Source organism: Phasianus colchicus, chromosome 12, assembly GCF_987193195.1.
Source record: "Phasianus colchicus chromosome 12, bPhaCol1.hap1.1, whole genome shotgun sequence".
Classification (NCBI taxonomy): domain Eukaryota; kingdom Metazoa; phylum Chordata; class Aves; order Galliformes; family Phasianidae; genus Phasianus; species Phasianus colchicus.
Genome location: NC_143447.1, coordinates 19492997 through 19514688, shown reverse-complemented (window position 1 = coordinate 19514688; position 21692 = coordinate 19492997). Strand labels below are relative to the sequence as shown.

Genomic DNA, 21692 nt, shown 5'->3' with positions numbered 1-21692 from the left:
GCGCTTTACCTTTAGTTCCGCACTGTCCGCCATCTTGCAACTCCGGGCGCAGGCGCAGTGAACCCCGCCGGGACGCCGCCCCCCCCACCGCCCCCTCCCGCCCGCACGCAGCGCGCAGCGTTTGAATCGCGGCGCCATTTTGTCCCTCCCCTGCGCTCCCTCGGGGATCTCTCTCTCTCCTTCCCTCCCTCCGCACGCGGGGTTGTGGGATCCCGCACTTCTTTCTCCTTACGCACGCATTGCTGCGGGATCGTTCCCGAGCCCTGAGTGCGAAAAGTTTCCCCCTGTGACGACGCGGCCCGCTTTCATCGCTCCGCCAAGGAACGGGGCGCTGGGGGAGCCGCTCTCCTCAGCGGGGCTCTGAGGGGGGAACGCGGGGCCCTCCGTGGGGCAGCGCCGGGGGAGCGGTGGACACGCATTCCTGCAGCAATAAGTTGATTAAAACTGGAATTTGCCACTCTGCTTCTTATTCCTCCTAATTACCGATCGCTGTCACACTTTTTCCGCTTGGCCTTTCCCTCCAGCGCACAGGGTGGAAAAATGGTCTTGGGCACAAAGGTCAATATTGTACATCCTTTTAAGTGAGACCAAACTTGCCCGTTTTCCACAGACTTCCATAAAATTCATCATCATACATTCAGAAAGCACTTACATTATCTGCGTTGCGAGATAGAAGAGCATTAATGCCTCCACTGTGGATGGAGGAAAGCATGCTTGAGGCCACACGGGGAATCGATGGTAAAGAGATTACTACTCGTGATTATTTCTGAATTATAATTTATGTCTCCCATGTGACCTGGGTAGTTAGCCACAATTTAAAATTAGGCAGTTTCCATTGAGGGGAAAATGTGATAGCGGTATCAAATATCTCCTACTAAGTAGCTTTTTGATACCATCCTGTTAGCGGTGAGAATATACATGAAGTCCTGTTTTCTGAACAACAGAAAGCAACCCCCTTCCTTCACAAACGTTTTGTTGCCAAGTGTTTCATCCAGAAGCATTCCCCAGCTTGGTCTCAGGACCAGAATGGCAGAAAAAGCTCAGGAGCATCTTTGGACTCATCTGTGGCAGCCCGCTCCGTGCTCCTGGTCACGGGTACATCCCATTTCTCTTGCAGGTCCACCAAACATCCACTGTTCTCATTGATTTCTCTTACCGTTGGGCACTGGCGTATCGAATGAAGCGTTCAGAAAATGAGCAATGAAAAAAAGGCTGATAAGTAGCAGATAGCCCGGCTTAATACTGCATGTAATGCAGAGTCTGAAGGCTGGTTTGGGGAGGGGGCAGGGTGCTAGGCAAGATGTCTAAAAAAGCAAAAGTCAGATGACTACCCGGTACACCCACACGTACCATAATTAGCTGATCTATTTCAGTGGTCTGAACCAGCCCATGTTAGAATATTTCATTTTGACTGATTGAATATGTTTAATAAACATAATCTTCATATGATCTATTGGTTTGTGTCTAACACAAAGAATTTGACAAAAAGATCTATGATCATATGAAGGCAAATCTTCATTTGCTTTTTTTTTTTTTTTTTTTCCCTGAAAGAAGCTTGCTGCACAGCAAACAGTTTTTCCTCTACTTCTTCACTTCCTACCAAATTCAGTGGGATGTGGACATGTGTTCAAGTGCTTTGCTAAATCATGGCATAGTGCTATCAAACCTGACACATGGCCATAAACCACAGCGTCCTCTTTCAAAACTTGCTCTAAATAAAATAGACTGAGAGTGTCTTCAGATACGCTAAAATAAAGGAGCAAGCTAAATGAGAGGATACCGACAATTCCATTCAAAATGGTTCTCCCTAAACACTGTGTTTTTTACAATGCTAACACAGAGCCTCCACTTTTCAGTTTAGACTTTTGATAGTCACTTTTTTGTAATGTGCTGTGTACTTTAGCTTGAAGAGGGAACTTAATGTGAAAAACAATCTGCGTTTCTATTTTTAGACAATTATTTACATGTAATGAAATTTTGTTCCTCTCTGCTCCTGAGACTTAAATGAGGGCTTCTTTGCCAAGAAAAGGTTTTGTCAACGGACAGCAATTTTCAGAGATGCTCCCAGTTGCTCCAGTTTGCTGCAGTTTTGTTGGTGGTAGCAACACTCAGATCCCTCACAATTCTGTTATTTCAGAAAGACATGGCCCCATAGCAGTGCACCAGAGCTGCACTGATACATAAGCTGTACCAGAGCAGGTGAGAACACCTCCAAAACAGCCTCCCAGTTGTCAGTAACCTCTTTTCCTAAGCAAAAAACTCTTTTTTTTTTCTTTTAACACCTCCCCCAACGAAGGAGGAGAAGAGATAAAAATAAAGATCCAGGGTTTTCCTCAAACGTTCAGAGCTTTGGTATTTTCAATTCCCAATTTTCAAAAGTTCATTTCCCCTTTTTTTTTGCTGGATTGTAGTAAAATAAACGGCTGCCAGAATCTACCTTCTACCCTAATTTCTTCCATTTTTAATGCTGTAACCTCCCAGAAAACATACCGTGTCAAATAACTCACTTTCTGAAAACCGTGTTCAGACACAATAACATTTTTATACAGATATGCAGTTCTTCTACTGACATGTTGTTTTCATTAGCCTGAATCTCCAAGACCTTCCTCTTTTTCTAACAGTGCAAACTTGCTTTCTGCTCCAAGTCGTGGAGGTTGCATTTTCGTCCTGAATTTTAAGTCATTTAAAGAGAGGTTCTAAATGTCTCTCTTTCTTAATATTAAAACATGATCAGACCATTAAAAACATCTTTTATTCCCAACATTGTTGGAGGTGAAAGAACCACTTAGATGTGTCACTGAAATGGACGTTTCTGGCAGAAAAAAAAAAAAGTTGCAGAAATACATTTTAGTGGAAATTACTTGATTACACGCAAAGAAAATTTTGGAATAGAGTAGCCAGCACATCAATTAAATATTAAATGATTAAATGATTAATTAAATGATTAAATAAATTCTTATAATTTTTTATATACAATGTGCATGGAATTGCTCCGCATGATATACAGTAAGTTCAGCAATGTAAAGTAACTGAAACGCAGCTGGTGCACACATCTCCCCTGAATTCACACCTAAGTGCAATGTTATATTACCACCATCTCAAATTAGGTCCAAAATAAGGGCTGGTACTTATTTAGGAAAGTGTTCGTTACATCACCAGTGCCCATGTTATTAAAATGCACAGAGAGCTAACCACCTAAAATCCTAAATTAGGAAAAAATCTAAACCGTTCTGTTAAGGTTACCTGTTTTATGTCCTCAGGCCTGCTGATAGAGCAAAGTTATTGCAGGATGGAAAGCACATGTAAATGAGTTACTATCATCTTTAATTACATATGCAGCGTTACAGTGTGACACATACAAGCCTCATCTGCATATTTCCTGTTTTTTCAGTTCCTAAATATCAACTTGCCTTTTTACTGTACACATACGAGTGCATTTTACAACACCAAGTCCTCAAAGCCTGCCTTAGCCTCTATACAAACTCTTTTTCCATCGCAATTTTGTGTTTAATCTTTCAAAATTTCTAATTGTCCTCTCTGATACTTGCATGCCCTGTATATTGTATTCCCAGGCTGGAGTTACGGATGCCAAGCCAAGCTTGGCTCCCCGTGTGCTTTGCTGCCATACAAAGCACTGCAGCTGCAGGACAATGGCAATAAGCACACAATTAGCCCATTCTTTCAAACTATTTGCTTAGCCTTTTCCGCCCTACTATCAATGGGCGATATCTGCTGGCTCGCAGCGCCCTGCTAACGTTCTTAAGGCCTGCCCTTTGGAGGTAAGCTATTCTACATATGCACTGTGTCAAAATTAAGTATTGGTGATGTCAAATAGCGGTGGTTTTCAGTGAGGATGGACAGGACGGGGTCTTCCTACAGTTCCTCAGGAGGGGAGATTCCCTCCTGCCCAAAGCCTTTAGGTCTAACACCTTCATAAAGCAAGGTGAGGAAAGAAAAATAGAGGCTGGATGACCACTGCTGCAGAGCGTTCACGTGAAAACACATTTGTGCAGCCTTGCTGATATTTTGGAACAGGCTGCCCAGGGAGATGGTGGATTCATCATCCTTGGAGGGGTTCATGGATGTAGCACTGAGGGACGTGGTTAGTGGGCATGTTGGGGATGAGCTGACAGTTGGACTACATGATCTTAGAGGCCTTTTCCAACCTTAATGATTGCATGATTCAAAACTTGATGCACTGGATGATGTTGTGCCATAGGAGAGCTGCTTTCTTATGAGCTGAGGCACACGCATTACAAGCTGTCCTAGCTAAGAAGGCAACCGCATCCTACCTTCCTACCAAATCCTTCCAGCAGTGGTTTAACTTACCCAAAGGTAACTCCTATAAATTTTATCTCAGAAAAATCTCCCCAAGGACTGATCGTGTGTACATTTGCTCACCTTTCTCTGGTGAGAAAATGTATTTGAATGTTCATCTTCTCTTTTCCTCTTTCTTTCTTTCCTTTCTTTTTGCTCTTTTTTTTTTTTCTCCAAGAAAGCTAGAATAAATGGTCATTCTTGAGATATTCATCTACACTTGCAAAAGCATTTCCTTTGGCTGAGCTGAATTCAGATTTTGTCAACAAAATTCCACCTCGCTGAGTCACAATTGTGATTTTTCCCCATTAGCACCCATTTTCACAGCACGTAGATGAGCAACAAGGAGCAGAAAGCACTGCGGCCGGTTCACCTTGAGCCATGGAGCGTGCAGTGTTGTGCCACAGCCCAGTCTTCTCCAGGCCAAAGACAATCCAACCCCGAAGACTGGAAGCTGCAGAAATTAACTTCTGCTTCCACATACCTTCAGAGAAGTGAGGTAGGTTTGTAATAAACCATGCAGACTTACAACACCAATAAAACCAAGTTTTTGGTTCTGGACAAATTCTTCCATTTTGATTACAAGTGATTCTAAGTAAGACTGCAAGGCCTCATCACTCAAAAGGTTAAGTTCTACAGATACCAAACAGTTCCTAATAAGGAAAGTTCTGTGGCAGAGAAAAAGAATTAAAAAGCTCAAGGTACTACATTTTCCAGAACTTTGAGAGTAAATCCCTGTTACAATGCTACGTTGCTCCCCCCCTCTTTGCTCTCCCACTGCACTGTACATGTGAAATGCAGCACTTCCACACAGTCCTGTTTTGTAACAATTTTGCACAGGGCATCGGTCACAGGCAGCGATCTGGAAAAAGATAGAGGCATGCTACAGTCTGAGCCTCTTTGCTCCCCGCATCATAGCATTTTCTAGTTCTATTGCCCCCATAAGACCACGCAGGGAAGTAACACAGATAGCACGGGAGCAGATTTTGCTTCTGTTCTGCAGTCCTTCGGCTCTGATATTGTCTAATGAGGCTGGGAGCAGAGCTGGATGAAATGCTGAGGAGACGCCAGCAGCCAGCCTCCACCCACAGCATGGAGATGCTATCTCATACCAAGCACTCATCTTTTTTTTTTCTTTTTTTTTTTTTTTACCTAATCTCAATTTTTTAAAGAAACACTTTAGTCCTGGGAACACTGTAAATAAAGCTGAGCTTGAGCAGCAAGCACAGTTCATTTCAGCTGGCTCTTAGAAAAACAAGAGAGATAATTATACTATAGTAATTACCTGAAAATTATATGTATGTTGTTTTTCCACCAGTCGATACTGCTATTTTTGAACTTTGCATTGTTCTCATGGATTGCTGGAGTCATGCTGTCTCTAAACGGTCTTCATGTCTCATCATTAGCTTAGCCTCTGCTTTGGAGAGAGTGTTAGCAGTTCAGCTGCAGCACATGCTCTTTAGCCCAGATCTTTTGTGCTCAGTTGCACTCTCCCCCTCAGCACATCCTCAGCTGTGTTATATCTGAGAAAACATTTCCATTTTAACTGCCTTTTGAGAGCGGATGCTAAGATTCTGCCTCTGCAATAGGGCTTCAGTTTGCTTCATCTCCTGCCCTGGGTGTGGCACGTTGTTGTTGTCTGTTTTTTGTTTTAAGGGCAGTCCATAAAAGCACCTGACGAGCGAAGGCACCGCGCAGGTGAGTGTCACACCACACTCCCACGAAGGGAATGCTGTCTAGCAGCAAGGACAGGAGAATGGGAATCAGGAATTTTTGGATCATTCCCAAATAGATTCCTGCCATACTACCTGCCTTTGACCACGTCATGGAGTAAAACATACTGCTCTGTGCAATGGGGATGATGATAAGAAGAGATATCTCCCTGCATTGTTGGAAGGAAATTTATTAACGTTTGGAAAGTACTTTGAGATTCTTGGATGAAAGATGGTGGAGCTGGAATGCTGGCAACATTAAAATGAGTTGGAGTCATCTTAATATTTATTGCATCCAGTGCTTTCATCTTCAAAGCTCTTTACTAGCGTCAGTGAATTAACAAAGAAAAATATTAATGAATATCATATTTACCCATAAAATTATTCTTCCAAAGCATATATAAATAGAAAAATTTAAGCATCAGCTCCAGTATAGTGCATTAAATCCCCAGCGGTGCTGTCCATAGCAAGCCTTCTCAGAACTATGAGTTATTGGTTTGTGCTTTTAATGAGGATAATTGGACCCTAGGCCTAATCCAGCAGCGCTGGAGTCACTGGGAGTTTATCACTGATTTTCAGGGGCCAAAGTCAAGGCTGCTAAAGACGAGGAAGTGCTTAGAGAACAGCTCTGCTGTGCCTGGGTGCTCACATAGGGCTGCAGTGAGGGAGGGATGGCATCTCATGCTGCCCAACATATTTCGTGTCAAAATAGGGTTTGTTGGGTCTTCAGAATAAGCTACAGAGCTCAGAAACACATTTTACACCAGGAATGAGACATAGCAGCCCTAGATATGCACTGCTCGATATATAAAACTCAGGGCATCCCAGACTAAACTACCCCGATGTTGCTTGCAAGGAATTGTGGACTTCCCCCCCCCCCCCCCCCCCCGGTATATTCTTACTGGCATAGACATCACTATCACATCACCACAGGGAAACACAGCCCAGCAGTTTACTGAAAACCAGTAAACAAGGCAGTCCTTCCAAGTGCATTATCTACATTGATTTCAAACCGGTGCTCAAAGAACAGTGAGGGCCGTTCCCCTCTGCATTTCATTTCCCAGCCACCTTCCCCATCTCAGCTTCTTCAGCTATAAAGACAAATAAAACCAGAGAATAAGCATTCTGCTCTTACTCTGTCCCTGTTTTGTTTGAATTAAGGACATTTCCATGGGTCTCCTTTATTTCAGAAAGCGCAGAGTCCCTGGGATGACGTGCTCGGATACATTCCAGAACATAATGGGCTATCATAGATTTTTTAAAAATCCATGGTGCACTCCATAGACTCTGAAGGTCATTTTAGGCAGCCCATCAGCGTTCAATAGAAATCTTTCTGTTCAGAGTGTTTTCTGCACACCGATAAGAAGTATGCAGTTGCCAGATGTGCTTCCCACAAAACCAAAGCAGTTCTGATTTCCCCCTGTTTAGTGTGAAAAAAACACATTATGTGTGAAGCATTCTGCAGCTCTACTGCTGTTCCTTCAGAGCTGGCTGAAGGCTTCACAGTTATTCACAGATTGTATTGTCCCAGTTAATCTGCTACACAACGTCTTGCAGGCAAAGCTTCAAATATGTCCAGGTCTGGATAGAAATCAAATGTTACCTTTGGGAAATATGCTTATTATTAGCATTAGGCATAGCTCTTGGTTTACCTCCAATAACTCTGCTGAATTATCTGGGGTAGGTTCCCTAGATAATTGGTGTGTGTTGTGTTTGTGTGTGTGTGTCTCTATATAGCATGGTGGGGTAGACACTTTTTCAGCGTTTACTGTTTCTGACACTGCCAGAAGAGTCTATAAGAACTAATTTTGCACAACACCCAACACACAGGAAAGGATCAGTTAAGAGAATCGCTCCTGCTGCGTGCTCCTGAGCCAGCACTGTCAGACACAGGTAGCAGTGCCTATAGGACAGAAAAACAGGCTGTGCAGGAGGCAGGATTTCTACGGACAAACTGCATTTTAATGACAGGATTGACAAGAAGCCAAGGCCTTTTTCTCACCATGTGATCTTTTCATAATCCTCAATTTCTCTTTTAGATCAACAGGTTCCTCTTTATTTGTCATTGTCAGCCCCTAACACAAAGAGCCTTTTGTCTACAGCTCTGACCCAAACACAAGATTTTTTGTCCATTCTCGGCCATATGCTTTCTGATGGACTAATGGGTTTCCAAGCTATAGAGCAGAACCTTGACCCCAGAATGGGAGATGGTTATGTGACAACATTGCTGTGTTTTGACGTCGTAACTTATCCCATGCATCTCCACTGACACCAAAGCACTCCAAGTAGGAACAACCCAAACCAGCCAGATACACGGCACCAGCAGCCCTGTGACAAAGGCAGCACGCATTGCATTAGAACTGCGCAAGCCACAAAGCTCAGAGTCCCACCACAGCTTCCTCGTGCTCTGCTCCCTCTGCCCTGGTACACAGACTGCAATAGAACGCCATGTTGTGGCCATGCATGAGAGGCACTGCTGAGAAACAACCAGCGTTAAGGCAAAAGTTAGTTTTCTCAGTTTGCTGCAGCACATCCCCATGTTGCAATCAGCCCACCTGATGAAGCAGGGTGCAGAAAGCTGCCGATGGTCGGTATGAAACTTGCTGCTAACATTCTGCAGCTGAACACAGGATGAAAGGAGCCCATGCCCTTTGGCTGGCACTTGCTCCAGACTGTCACAGAAACCCTTTTGTTTTCCACTGAGAGCAGTGCCGGAGCCACATTCCTACCTGTCTCCCTCAGGGTGTGCCTGTGCCCACTCTGTCACATCAATAAAATGGGTTTTACTCAGGGTAAAGCTGTTCCACAGCTCTAAGGGTGTCTTCTTGAGAGACACAATGGGTGCTGGTTGAAGGGAACCTGCTCTTTCCTAAGTACTCTTTAATTCCTTTCCCCATACCATTTCCCCCCAAATGTTTGTACTTAAATGTCCCCCACAGACAGGGGTGCATGAGACCCATTCCGTTTGAGAGCCACTTCCCCATACATTTAGTAGAGCTCATGTGGTTCTGAGAGCTGAGCCTCAGAATGCAGGAGCCACAGGGCAGGGAGGGGTGGCAAAGAGCCCCTTATCTCCCCACCCCTTATCAGAGCCCCCAGCTGTCCCACTACGGCAGCAGAGAGGAGGGGAGGAGAACAGACGGAGCTCAAAACCAGAGACAAATATCAGCATCTCACCCTGCAAGGTGCTGCGTGCTTCCAGCCAGACCAGAGATCTGTCTTTTTCGTAGCATTCCTCAGTGATTTCCCTATGGTAAGGAATACATGGATGGATTAGACCTAAAAAGCAGAGTTGCACAAGATCCTTTCAGTTTGGTGTCTCCACCCGAACTCTTTCAAAACAGTCACTTCCTTCTTTCCGTTGAAATTTCCTTTTTTTAAGCCAGAAGCCTTTAGCTGGAAGGCCTTTCATCTATTAAAAAAAAAATTAGCTGTTAATACCTTTTTTTTACTTTTTTTTTTTTTTTCTTTTTTACTATTTTCATTCAAAACATCCTGTTTTCTACCATCCAAGAACAAAAATTCTTCAGACAATACCAAGAGCTAATGGCACATCTCAGCCAGCTATGCTCCTGGGCCATCCTCTGGCAGAGCTGGGGCTGGGTTTCATGAAACATGGTTATTAAGGAGCTGTTGTCTCAATGGAGCCAGAACATGAGCTGATGTAGAAAGTCATCTATATACAGTGCTGATAGCCAGAAAGAGGATTAAAATATATATATATCAACCAACCCCCGGCCACAACCATTGCCTTCTTGCTTGTCCAGCAGGAATGGAGCATTGCTTTGCTGTTAAAAGCTCTGGGTCTGGTTTTAGGGGCTGGAGCAGCAGCTTGCCTGTATTCAGGGCACTGCATACCACAACAAACAGGAGGCCATCTTTTGAGCATGCTGCTCTTATCAGGAGCCACAGTGCACACAGATGCAGCTCTGATTAGAGATTGCAGCCCCTTATCAGCTGTGCAGCCCTACAGCCTGGGACCTTTTGGGAAACCCACGGGGCTGGCAATAGGTTGGAGGCCAGGAGCTGGGCTCCACTCAGCATTGGTGCTGTGGGGACACCAGGCTTTGCCTTGTGCTGCTTCAGGGCCTTACACAAACAGCAGCTCAGTGAGGGACCATTCCTGAAAATATGGAGACCCAGGCAAGCTCAGACTCACTGAGCTGCTCTGCCATCAGGGACACAGCTCAGGGTTGTGTCCCACACAGCAGCAGAAGCCCCATACACAAAGCTGGGCCCCCCATTTCCCTCACCCCTCACTGGAGCTCACAGCTCTCCATACAAGACCCCATTTGCACTTGCAGCTTTTTTGCTTTTCTTTCAAATATTTCTCTGCCTGTGGACACTTTGAAGAAATAAAATGAAAGAATGAATTTACATCAACTCCATTGTTTTCACTAAACCCAACTACAGAAAGGGATCAGACCGTGGCTGCAATTTGCCACATCTGTTCTTTTTATGCATTGTTTTATCACCAAGAATTTCATAAAAGGTCTTACGTAACTTCACATTGTATCACATATTCAGCATGTTTCCACAATCAGGAGCCCACGTGAGCACTTCAGTGGTGATCTTGCCCTGAGTTTTCCCATCCATCTTTCAGCTCAGCCACAAAGATGGGCTGTGGTTGGGTTTTCCTCTCTTCTCCTACAACTGTACAGCCACTTACTGGCCAGGCTCCATTGTGACCTGTGCAGCATGGATCACTTCTGCATTTGCTCTCAGAACAGCATACATTGTTTGCATCCTTTGCACTGCTCAACAGAACAAGGAGATTATATGGATGGCCATGGTTACGTATAACCAGGCCATCTGAACTCAAGACAATAATGGATCCATTGTTTGCAAAACACTGCAAGACAGGCATTGAAAAATACATTTGCGCTGAAAGCTGCTGATGGACGGTTGGATCCAGGAGTGGAAATAATGGCAGAAAGCAATTTCAGTGATTATAAAGTGATTATAAAGCTGCCTTACAACACTCTCCCTGCACTGAGTGCAACCCATCCACCTGCAAGCAGGAGCTCAGGGCTGGCAGAGCCGTGCACGGAGGGGATGCCGTCTGTGCTGCAGTGCAGGTGAACTGTTGAGCGCTTTGGAAATTTCCAGCCTGGCACTGCTTCCCATGCAAAGCTCCATCCCGTTCTCCTGGGTCGGATATTCTGCACGCAGATCCTAATTTGGACTGCGGCTCTGGAAAACTTGATTAGAGCTGTGAAAATGGAATTTTTATTAGGGACAGCTGAGCTTCTGCCAAGGTTTATTTTTCAAGGGAGTAGGACCTAATCCTCGAAGTCGTTCCAGGGCTGTGCTATTCTGGATGCCCTCGTGATGGTTTATGGCAATTACGCAGCCAGACCTGGCCCGACGGGTAATGTTTGCTTTGGACAAGTTGCTGCAGATGGCAAGCGACTGCAAATGTACTTTTCAGCCCAGCACGGGCATCACTGAAAATGCATTTTTTCCTAAGCTGTTTCTTTTTTTCTTCATTTTACACATTATCACTGCGGTGCCAAATCCACATTACCTAAAAAGCATTTAAAGAGAATACAGAACATTGTATGGGTGCTGGGACAGAAGCCTGCTGGGTGCAATCATTGCATAGATAAGTGATGCCAGGAGATCAATTTCTGCCCAATCAAACCTGAACCTCTGTTTAGGTGATGCTTTTCAGGGAGCAGCATGGAAACCCACAGGCTCAGAGCAGCCCTCTGGAGGGGCTTCACCCCTCCCAGCAAGCAGCAGCCAGACGAAACCAAGCTGTAAACCCAGGAATGCATGGGAAAGGAGCAAATTAAGACGTGCTATACTTGGCAGGTTGCTTTGCAAGCGTAGCACTTGGGAAAGGTGACATTAACGGCCCCAGCAGCTGAAGGCTGCCTTCTTCCAGAGCTGGGGCAGCAGAAGCAAAGGATTCCCAGAAAGCACTCCTTCCTCTCCTTACTCCTCGGGTGCAGGAGCTGCAGTGGCACAGCCCTTTGCTCACTGGTAGCAATTAGCACTGATTCATAGCAATGGCAGAGGGGCGGCTGTAGGCAGTCAGACTGCAGGGTCATCACTGCTGCCCCAGCGCTGAGGCTGAGGAGCATCTCTCTGCCAAACGCCCGCACGGTGGCAACAGTGGCTCAGTTCCACAGGAAAATAATGAGAGTTCATTTGTTAGTGTCAAATTCCACCGCTGGATGTGCATGCCCAGCTCATAGGGCCCCAGTGAGAGCCCTGCTTTGAAGTGGGGCTGGTGGCACCAGGTGCAAAATATTTGGGAGGAGAGCTCACGTGCATGCAGAGCCGGGGCCACAGCTTCGTTAGGAGCTGGGAGGAGATGAAAGGAAGGAGTTTGGAGCATAAAAAGATGATAGTAAAGGGGGAGAGAACGATGGGGAGAAAGCTGCAGTGTTCACTTAGCCACGTGAGCATAGATGTGGGATTTATGCAACTGCGCACCGTCCTCTCAGCCATGTCATACAGAAAGCCTCCTTAGCACCCAGACCTCCGTCAGCCTAATTAAAGCCAGAGCTGATTGCATGCAGGCACTGCAGCTGCTCACCTGCAGCTCCTTCCCTGACCCACCTGAATGAACCCCAAAGAGAGCAGCTACACACTGCACTAATAACCCAAACACTCAGGCTGAGGGCAGCAGGGCCTCCAGCCAGGCAGCAATCAGATTTCAGGGATTTTTCCCCAAAAAAGGCTATGGAGGTGCAAAGAAAGGGATGGGCCATCTCACTGCTGCTGCCCATACCACATGGGATGCACAGAGAGGAAGGAGCCCACAGCAGGGCCTGGAGCCAGGCAAATTTGGGGGCCCCTCCCAACCCAAGGTTCTCTGTAGCTTGTCCTATGGATCTCACACACCTCTCCCTCGCAGCCAAACACAGCTGTGACCCAACAGACAGAAGAGGTGATTATTTTTCCTTCTTTATCACCAACAGCAAGTAGAAGCCAAAAAAACAAGAGCCACATAAAATACAAGTGAATACTTTTTAGACCCTTACTGGTGAATTGTGGGTACATAACACTGTGACTTTCCGAGCCAACCTATCTTTTGCTTGTTGCTGGAATCTAAATAGTGCTCAAGGAGCATTTCCTCACTTCTAACTTGAGTTAGAGAGCAGCACTGCTTCTCAGACCACTCCATCAGTCTGATGATGCCCAAGATGTTTGCAAAAGCAGAGCCTGTCCTTGCATTATGACAGAGCATCTTAAACTATCTCTAACAGTGCCACTGATGAGCTCCCGGCACAGGGTCGGTGACCCACCCCCACCTGACATCATTATTTTAAGTTATACACTATTCCAACTCCATCAGCTCCCTCTGCTCGGAGCTGTGGGATCAGAGGACACAGGAGGGTGAGCCCCATATCCCCAGTTGCTTTCCAGACCTAAAATCCCAAACTTCAGCATGGACTAAGCATGTCTGTGCACCAGACTGCATCCTCAAGGGGTAATTTGGGAGTTCCCATAAGAGTTGCACAGCTGAAGCCCATCTGGGCGTGGGGGGAACACCATCTCCTGGCATCTTACAGAGCCGACCCCGCTGCACACTCAGGTGCTGCACATTGCACATGCCATTACATCCAACTTCAGCACAACAGCTTGGAGCACATCTCAGGACCAGCAGCTGAGCCCCAACCAGCCACTGCGATTTTGAGATGTTTTGGGGGTGTCTGATATTTGCATCCCCTCCAAAAGCAGCTTTGCAAAACATCTTCCAACCGAGAGGTGACACAGCAACAAAGCCCAGAGCAGACACTGCACTGTCACCACCCCCAGACAAGGTCTGCATGCAGCCCTCAGTGCAAGAGGGAGCAGCATATGGGGAGAAGCATTGGCCAGGCTGGAGGTCTGCTGCTCAGCTCCTTGGAGCTGCTCTGCCACTGGCCTGAAAGAACGACTCCATCAGCTGCAGCACACAGACCTTCTGCTTCCCCCAGTTCGAATTCATCACAGGCTCAAGTACAGGCACTCCAGGCTTTTTCCTGCTTTAATTATTTAAAAATCCTAACTCTGCCTGTTTATTTTCGTGGGCTATTACTGCTTTCAACTATTTTAAGACTGAAAAAAAAAAAAAAAAATTTGAAGCCTCTCCCTCATTGTGCTGCTGAAGTTTAATTCACTCTAATTATTTCATATTACTTAGACTATAATAGTTTCATAATTTCTAGTATATTAAGCACTTAATACGTTGTGTCATTTGATGTCGCATATTAAATTCAGCAAAGTACATTTTAATGAGAGCTAAGTAGTGTGAAAATATTAATACAAGACAAGGAGTGGGTTTTGCACCCACGCTGCTGGGAGACGTGCGGGGCAGGTGAGCGCTGGCACGGTCCAAGCAGCCTGCTATGGAGAGAGAGAGACTGGGAGGGGTGGGCATGGTGATGGGATGGCAGTGGGGTCCCCTCTGGGTTGCAGGAGCTCCTTGGGGTGTGATGGCACTGCCCAGAGTGCTGCCAGCACTGCCTTGTGCTTCTCCCCAGGGACAGAGGCCCAGGTCAGGTTCCTCCATAGGGTCACTTTGTGCCACATCTCAAGGGACCCACAGCAACCCAACCTGAGAGTGGCAAAAGAAAGCGGGCAGTGCAAGATGCTGCAGTCTGCAGAGAGTCCCAACTACAACCCCCACAAGCTGACAGCCTCTCAGCCTGCAAAGCCCGATTCTAACTTCTTATCAAAGCTTTCAAAGCTCCTCCAATCTCTGCACCCTTTCCGTGCCCAACAGGAAAACCCCTCCCCAATGGGCTCACCTGCATCCAGGTGAGATGCCAGCAAGGTCACGCACTGCAACTCAACCGATATCCCTAAAGGAACCACAAGACTGCTCCTGAGAGCAAAAGCAAAGCTCCAGAACAGAGGGGAACCCGGGGGTAGGGGCAGTGCCCGTTTATACGTCCCTTCCCCCCCCCTCCCCCCAGGTGCTGGCGATCCGCTCCCACCCCGCATAACTGAGCCCAACCTCGGGGTGAGGCACCACCTGGAGCCGTGCGGGGTTCGGGCAGCCGCTGCCCCGACGGGTTGGTGGGGGGGGGGGGAAGAAGCTGCACCTCCGGCTGCTCCCACGCGGTGGCGGCCGAGGCCGCAAAACTGCTCCGCTTCTCTCACGAACGAGTGCCGGCGGCTGAGCGCGGCCGCTCCGCGCTCGGGGGTGCGCGCCCCGCCGGAACGGACATTACGCAGCTTTCCCCGGGCTGTCGGGGCATCCCACGGGCCCAGCGCTGTACCCGCAGCCCGGACAGCCCTCTGTCCGAGATGCAGCTCCGTCCCAAACGCTCTCGCCCCGCCCCAGCCGCGCAGCCCCCCCGGGCCGCCCCCGGCGCGCTGCCGTCGGGTGTCCCGCAGAGATGCGGCGCTGGGGATGGAAGCGGGAATTTCGGCTATAAGGTGCGCAAACTCCCTCCCAGCCCGCTCCCGGAGCTCATTAATGTGATACTTTCATGTGTGAAACGAGCATATAAATGGGCATTAATGAGCTCCCGGCTGCGGTGCGGGGGAGGAGAAGGGAGCGGGGAACTGCGTGGGGTGCGGGCGGCTGCAGCGAAGGCACCTCGGGCTGTGCGCCCCGAGGGGGCGGCCCGCAGCGATCAACCCCTCCCAAACCCCCCCCGCACGGAGCAGGCGGTGCTTAAAGTCGGCTTTTATTAAAGAACCAAAATCCCGTACAGAGGTGGTGCCCCCCCGGAGTCGCGAACCGCCCGTTAAAGTGCTGTCACATCCAGAAATGTACGGGAGGGTGTAGGGGGGGGTTGAGGCAGGAGGGGGCCCGAGGGAGGATGGGGGGGAGGGGGGAAATAAATATACATCATAAATAAATAAAAATCCAACAAATACTGTACCAAGAGAATCACAGTACATTTATATCCATTGCACATAGCCACGTTTGTTTCCAGTCTGGACGAGGGCGGAAGAAGCGGACACACAGGGAGGGGGGGGAGGACGCGGAGCGGGGTGGGGGGCCCGGGGGGGTCCCGCCCTATTGCCAGTCCGAGAGGGCCGAGCTCCGAGTCCCCTTATGTACACGTGGCTCCTCGTGGAAATGGCTTTGCGTGGGCTCTGCCCTGGGCTGCGGCGCGCCGCGGGGCGCATGGCTTCGGGGGGGGGAATGGAGAGGGTCCGGGGGGGGTCACTGGGGCAGCAGCGGCGGTTTGAAGGAGCAATTCCCCGTGCAGTGCCGCGGGGTCAGCATCTTGCAGGAGAAGTGATGCAGCGCGTCGTGGGCCTCTGCAAAGCGACGTCGCCGTCAGCCCCGGCCCCACCGACGGAGGAAGGGGGGGGGGTTCTGACTCCGCGTTGTACGGCTGAATCCCCCCTCCTGCCTCGGTACCTTTCAGTTTCTGTTGGATGGCGTAGCGCGCTTTCCTCTCCTGGTCCAGCTCGTTGCACAGCGTGTCTGGAGCGGGGAGAAGAGCATCAAAATGAGCCGGGGGCGATCCGGGAGCGGCCGCCCGTCGAAGGGAGCGGGTAAAGGGAAAGAGGAATTGGCGAGGAATGTCACTCCTCGGCCGGGGACCTAACGAGGGGGGAGGGGGGGGGGAGAAGGGGCAGCTCCCGTGGGTGGCTCGGGTGTAAAAGTACAATGAAATAACGCAAGGAAATAATAAAACGCGATCATAAAAATAAAAGAAGAAAAAGATTGAGAGAATACAAAGAATAAAAGAATAAAAAGAATCAAAGAAATAAAAAGAAATAAAACTAATGAAATATTCAAAAAATAATAATAAGACCAATAAAAGGCATGGGAAAAAAAAATAATAATAACCGAAACAATTAAATGAAACGAAACAGGAAGGAAAGAATCGCGACGGGACGCGGCCGGGCCGCACCTCGGACGATCTGCAGCTGCTGCACCATCTCCTCGCGGTACGCCAGCTCCCTCTTCATCTGGTCCTGGAAGTTATCTGCGGGCACAGCGCGGTCAGTGCCGCCCCGCCCGGCCCCGGCCGCAAGGAGGGGCTCCCCCGGTACCTTTCAGGCTCTGGAAGTCCCTCTCCAATTTCTTCCTCAGCTCCATTTGCTCCAGGACGAGTTTTTGCAGTTCGTCTGTTGAAAAACACGCGGCGGGGTTTTGGGGGGAGCGCGAGCTTTTCCATATGGAGCGGCTCAGCGCGGCGCTAATCGCATTACATTGCATTAATCACAGGAGTTAATCACTCCTGCGGAAAGCACAAAGACCTCGAGCCGCGATGGGGGGTCTGGGGGTCGGGGGGTTCCCCTCCCGTCGGGTCCCGCAGCGGCCGCCCCCTCTCACCTCGGGCCAAGTTCTCGATGTCCTTTTCCACCAACTGCGTCCCCGCCACCTCCATGCCGAGCTCTTCTCCTGCGTTGGTTTATTATTGTTGTTTTTATTTCGGAGAGGAGCGCGGAGCTCCGTCCGCGCCGTCGGGGGAAGCGGGGGGGTGGGGGTGGAAGGGTGTTGGGCGGCCGCGCAGCGCCCCGCGGTGAGGACTTACCTCTGTCAGTATTTACAGGGCTGGGATGCGAGACGCTCCTTTGGTCCTGATAGGATTTTCTAGTCTCTAAATCCTCTGCTGTCGAGTGATTGTCTTCTTTATCTTGCTCTTAAAGTTAATAAACCGATTTTCAACCGTAAGCAATGAAAGTATGGTCCTGATATATCCTTAATTACATAATTAAGGACAAAGCCCTCGTTAAAACCTTCTTAGAGGACATCCTAATCGCTTTGCCGTTGGAAAGTAGCTTGCTGGCAGCTTTGCCCCATCGGGCGGCCCCCTCCCCCCCCCGCCCCGAGCCTTCCCGACGGCCGCTCCGGTGGCATCCCCAGATCCTGCGTGCTCCTCGGCCCGTCCCCTCTCCAAAATCCGTTCGCTGTCTTTTTTTTTCTCCCGAAAGCCGCCGAACGAAAGCGGCGTTCCGGAGGCCCCCGTCGGGTCCGTGCTGTGCCCGATCCCCCCCTCACCCCCGCGGTGCGATTTACCCTTCGCTTCAGGGGTGCAGAGGAAGGCGGCTCCCAAGGACGCGGCGGCTTTCAGAGGCTGCAGGTGCTCCCCCCGCTCCGGCGCGTACACCTACAAAACAGCGGGTCAGGGCGCGGGGCCGACCCCGAGGTGCCCCCCGGCCCCGGCCCCGCACCTCGTAGGCGCCGCCGTTGCTGTTCCGCTCGGGGCTGCCGTCGGGGCCCCGGGTCCCCTCCTCCGCCGCCCCCTCGCCCCCTTTCTCCTCCGGCCCCTCCGCCGCGGGGAGCGGCTCCTCGGGCGCGGGCAGCAGTCGGGGCGGCGGCGGCTCTCGCTCCTCTGCGGGAGCGGCGGTCTCCTCCTCGTCGTCCTCGGGGAAGCGGTTGGATTCCACGTCCACCTCGGGCTCCTCGGCCGTGTCCCCCCCGGGGGACAGCGAGCGGTAGCTGGAGCTGCCCTCGCTGAGAAAGTCCGGCGAGAGGTAGCCGGGCGCTCGGGCCGCCGCCCCGCCGTACGCCTCGCGGGTGCCGTAGAGCTTGGCGATGCTCTCGGTGTCCTTCACCACCGGGCGGAAGGCGGACAGGTAGCTGCCCTTCCTGGGCAGGGGCAGCGGGCCCAGCAGGGCCTCGTCGCCGGAGCGCTCCTCTTCGCCGGCCGCCCTGGACAGCGCGCTGGGACAGCGCTCTCCGTCCGCCCCGGAGCCTTCCTGGGGCGTCGCGCTGCTCCGCCCGCTGCCCGACGGCTCGGAGCCCTCCAGCTCGCCGTGCCGCCCCGACGGCTCCGCCGCCGCCGCCGCAGCCGCCGCCGCCGCCGCCACCACCACGGCCGTGGCCGCCGCTTTGGCCTGGCTCTGCGCCGGGTAGGGCGGCACGGGGAGGCTGCCGGCCGCCGGCCAGAACATGGGGAACGAGGGGTACACGGCCGCGTCCTTGGCGGCGCCGGGCTGGTGGGGCGGCTGGGCCGGCTGCGGGGGGTGCGGGTGCGGGGGTCCCCAGAACATCCCCGAAGGCAGCGCGCCGCCTTTCCCCGCCTCGCCGCCCCCCGCCCCGCCCAGCGCGTCCTCCTGCTTCTTGGGGCAGAGTCCGAAAGCGGCGGCCGGGAAGCCGTAAGGATGCGGGAAGAGCGGCGGCGGCAGCTTCTGCAGCATCCCGAAGCCTTTGCTGGGCACCGGGATCACCGGGTAGCTCCGCACAGCTCCGGCCCCGCCGTGCCCCCCCGCCGCCCCGCCGTGCCCCGACGGCAGCCCCAGCGCTCCCCGCTCCCCCGGCGCCTCCTGCCCGCCGCAGCGGAGGCTCTTGTGCGCGGGGGGCAGCTCGGGGCCGGCGGGCGGCGGGGGGTGCAGCGGGGCCTTGGCGGCGGGAGAGCCCCCCCCGGGACCGCCCCCGGCCGCGCCCTGCAGGGAGAAGGTCCGCTTGCGGGTGCCGCCGTTGAACATGGCCTTGACATCCTCCCAGGCGTGCGACAGCTCCTCGGTGGCCGTCTTGTCGCTGAGCTTGAGGTGGCGGCGCCACGAGTTGAAGTTGGCGGCGTCGGGCTGCGTGTATTTGGAGTCCGGGGTGCGGTGCGAGTGGAAGATGAACTTGTTGGGGGAGAAGTACATGCTGCAGTAGCTGCACTTGATGCACTTGGCGCGGGAGCTGTTGTAGCGGGCGGGGATGAAGCTGCCCCGCGAGCCCCAGGCGCACTCGTGCACCACGTCGAAGGCGAAGTTCTCGGGCAGCTTGGGCGGCTTGTGCTCGCCCAGGAAGGACTTGCAGAGCCGCTCGGCCTCCCGCTTGGTGATCATGCCGCAGCGGCGCGACGAGATGGGCATGGCCCCGGCCCGCCGCAGGATCTCCAGCTGCACGGGCGTGCACTGCACGCAGGTGATGCCCAGGGCCACGCGCCGGTTGTGGATCTCATTGTAGCTGTAGTTCTTGAGCAGAGTGTTGGAGATCTGCGCCAGGCACAGCCGCTCCTGCCCGTCGATGACCAGGGACACGATGGGCACTCCGTACAGAGAGGTCTCACCCACTTGGTTGGGCTTCAGGGTATTGGAGCCCTGGTACGGCTGCAGCTCTTGCTTTGAATTTGGGGAGGAGCTTGCATCTCTCCCGTTTCCCAGCTGACTGCCGATCGCCTCCATTCCCCCCGAAAACGCCCCTGCAAAACAAAATAGCGGCGAAAGGCGTCGGTGAGGAGAGCTCCGGGGGCCCCTCCGGTCCTCCCCCCGCTCCCCGGCCCTCAGCACCGGGCGCAGCAGCGGGGACGTTCCCGGCTGCGGCCCCGGAGGGCTCCGCGCAGCCCCGCACCGCACCGCCGCTCCGCAGCTGCGGCCAAGGGCGTCCGAACCGGAGATGGGATGGGGATGGCGATCAGGGTGGGGACGAGGACGGGAACGGGGATGGAGATGGGGAGGGGGACGGGGGGGACACCGGTCTCTTTGTGCCATACCCCAACGCACCGCACCGAAGGGAGCGCGGAGCGGCTCCGGCCGGGCCGAAACTTGGAGCCGGGGCCCTGCAGCCGAGCGTCCCCGGGAGGCGATTAGGGGCGGGGAGGGGGATTATAGGGGCCGGGGCGGGCAGCCCCCGCCGCACGTAGCAGCAGGGAAGCGAGCGAGGCAAATTGGCTTAGCGAGGAGGGTTGTAAGCGGCTTCCGCGCTCGGCTCACGAAAGAACCGGGGAACCGCTCCCCAAATCGCTCCCCCGCGCCGCCCCGCGCCGCCCCGCACCGCCATCACTTACCGCGGCGCGGAGCCTGGATGGACGTGCGAGCGGCCCGCGCTCCTCGGGGTTAAGGGCCGCCGCTCATCCGCCGCCCCGGGGCCGCTCATCCGCCGCCGGGCGCAGTGCGGGCCCCCCCGGCCCCCTCCTCCCCGCGGTGCGGTGCGGGCGTTCAGCGGTGCTGCGGGGCGGCCGCTTCCTCCGTGTCCGCCCGGGCGCGATGCAACAAGAGCGAGTGGGCAACCGCGCCGCCGAGGGAGGATCCGGATCCGTACTTGGAGCCGCCGCACATTGATCCGGTGACAGCTAAAATAACGGGAAGACACACCCACTTAGCACCAGCATATTTACATTAACTGCCTCCGGGACCCCGCGGCCGTCAATCACCGATGCGCTCCGCTCAATCACGGCGCGGCTTTAAGGCACAGCGGAGCGGGGCGGGGGGGCTCGGGGGGCCGCCAGCGAGCGGGGACCCGCCCGGGTCTGCCCGAGGTAAGAGCGGGGATCCGCAGCTCTCCGCGCATCTCTTCTCCTCTCCGCGCATTTCCCCGCGTCCCTCCGCGTTTCGGCCCGCGCCGCCCCCCGGGGTTCGTTGTAACGTACCGGTGGGAGCGGGATGCAACGAAAACCCTCCTCCCCGGGGGGGTCACCTCTAGGGCCCCAACGAATCTTCCCCTTCCTTCTCACCGCCGTTTCCCCCTTCCTCCGTAACCGGGATGAGAGCTCCGCCCGGGGGGTGAGGATGCGCGGATGGGGGACAGAAGGGCGGTAACGAAATCGCCGGGAGGAGGCGGATGGGGGGGCGACAGCCGCGGTTTTTCGTTCGCTCCGGGGGTCCCCTCCACGCCGGCGGGACCGGAGGCCGTAGGAATGGGGGTACCGCTCCGGTGGCCTTCGGTCCTGCCGGCGTGGAAGGGCCCCCCCCGGCTCCACATCCCCGCCCTGGGTGGGTTGGTCACGGCCACATTAATTAAACTGTAATTAATCATCATGTCCGGCCGCGATCGGCGCAATTACACTGATCAAACAGAAGTTAATAACGGCGCGC

At 52.5% G+C, this 21692-nt stretch overlaps 2 protein-coding genes across 5 annotated transcripts in view; both read right to left on the bottom strand.

The window, feature by feature from the left end:
* The window catches only part of PIAS1 (protein inhibitor of activated STAT 1), a 62292-nt gene extending 52882 nt beyond the window's left edge, over positions 1 to 9410 (bottom strand). For 2 of the 4 annotated variants that reach the window (XM_031587883.2, XM_031587882.2), the window contains exon 1: positions 10 to 1156. In XM_031587883.2, coding sequence (XP_031443743.1) covers positions 10 to 138 — 129 coding nt within the window. In that variant the 5' untranslated portion in view covers positions 139 to 1156. Of the gene's footprint in view, positions 1 to 9; positions 1157 to 9206 lie in introns of those variants that run through there. The other 2 variants (XM_090149185.1, XM_090149184.1) reach the window with 2 other exon arrangements.
* A 6256-nt stretch (positions 9411 to 15666) lies between these two features.
* SKOR1 (SKI family transcriptional corepressor 1) lies at positions 15667 to 21201 on the bottom strand. The gene is made up of 10 exons (XM_090149288.1): positions 21032 to 21201; positions 20666 to 20950; positions 18117 to 20080; positions 17962 to 18052; positions 17477 to 17584; positions 17275 to 17343; positions 16992 to 17066; positions 16850 to 16924; positions 16351 to 16416; positions 15667 to 16247 (listed from the first exon to the last, which is right to left on the bottom strand). The coding sequence occupies exons 3-10, from the start codon at positions 20061 to 20063 to the stop codon at positions 16150 to 16152; spliced, it is 2529 nt and encodes an 842-aa protein (XP_090005414.1). The 5' UTR covers positions 20064 to 20080; positions 20666 to 20950; positions 21032 to 21201; the 3' UTR covers positions 15667 to 16149.
* Between the last annotated feature and the right edge of the window lie 491 nt (positions 21202 to 21692).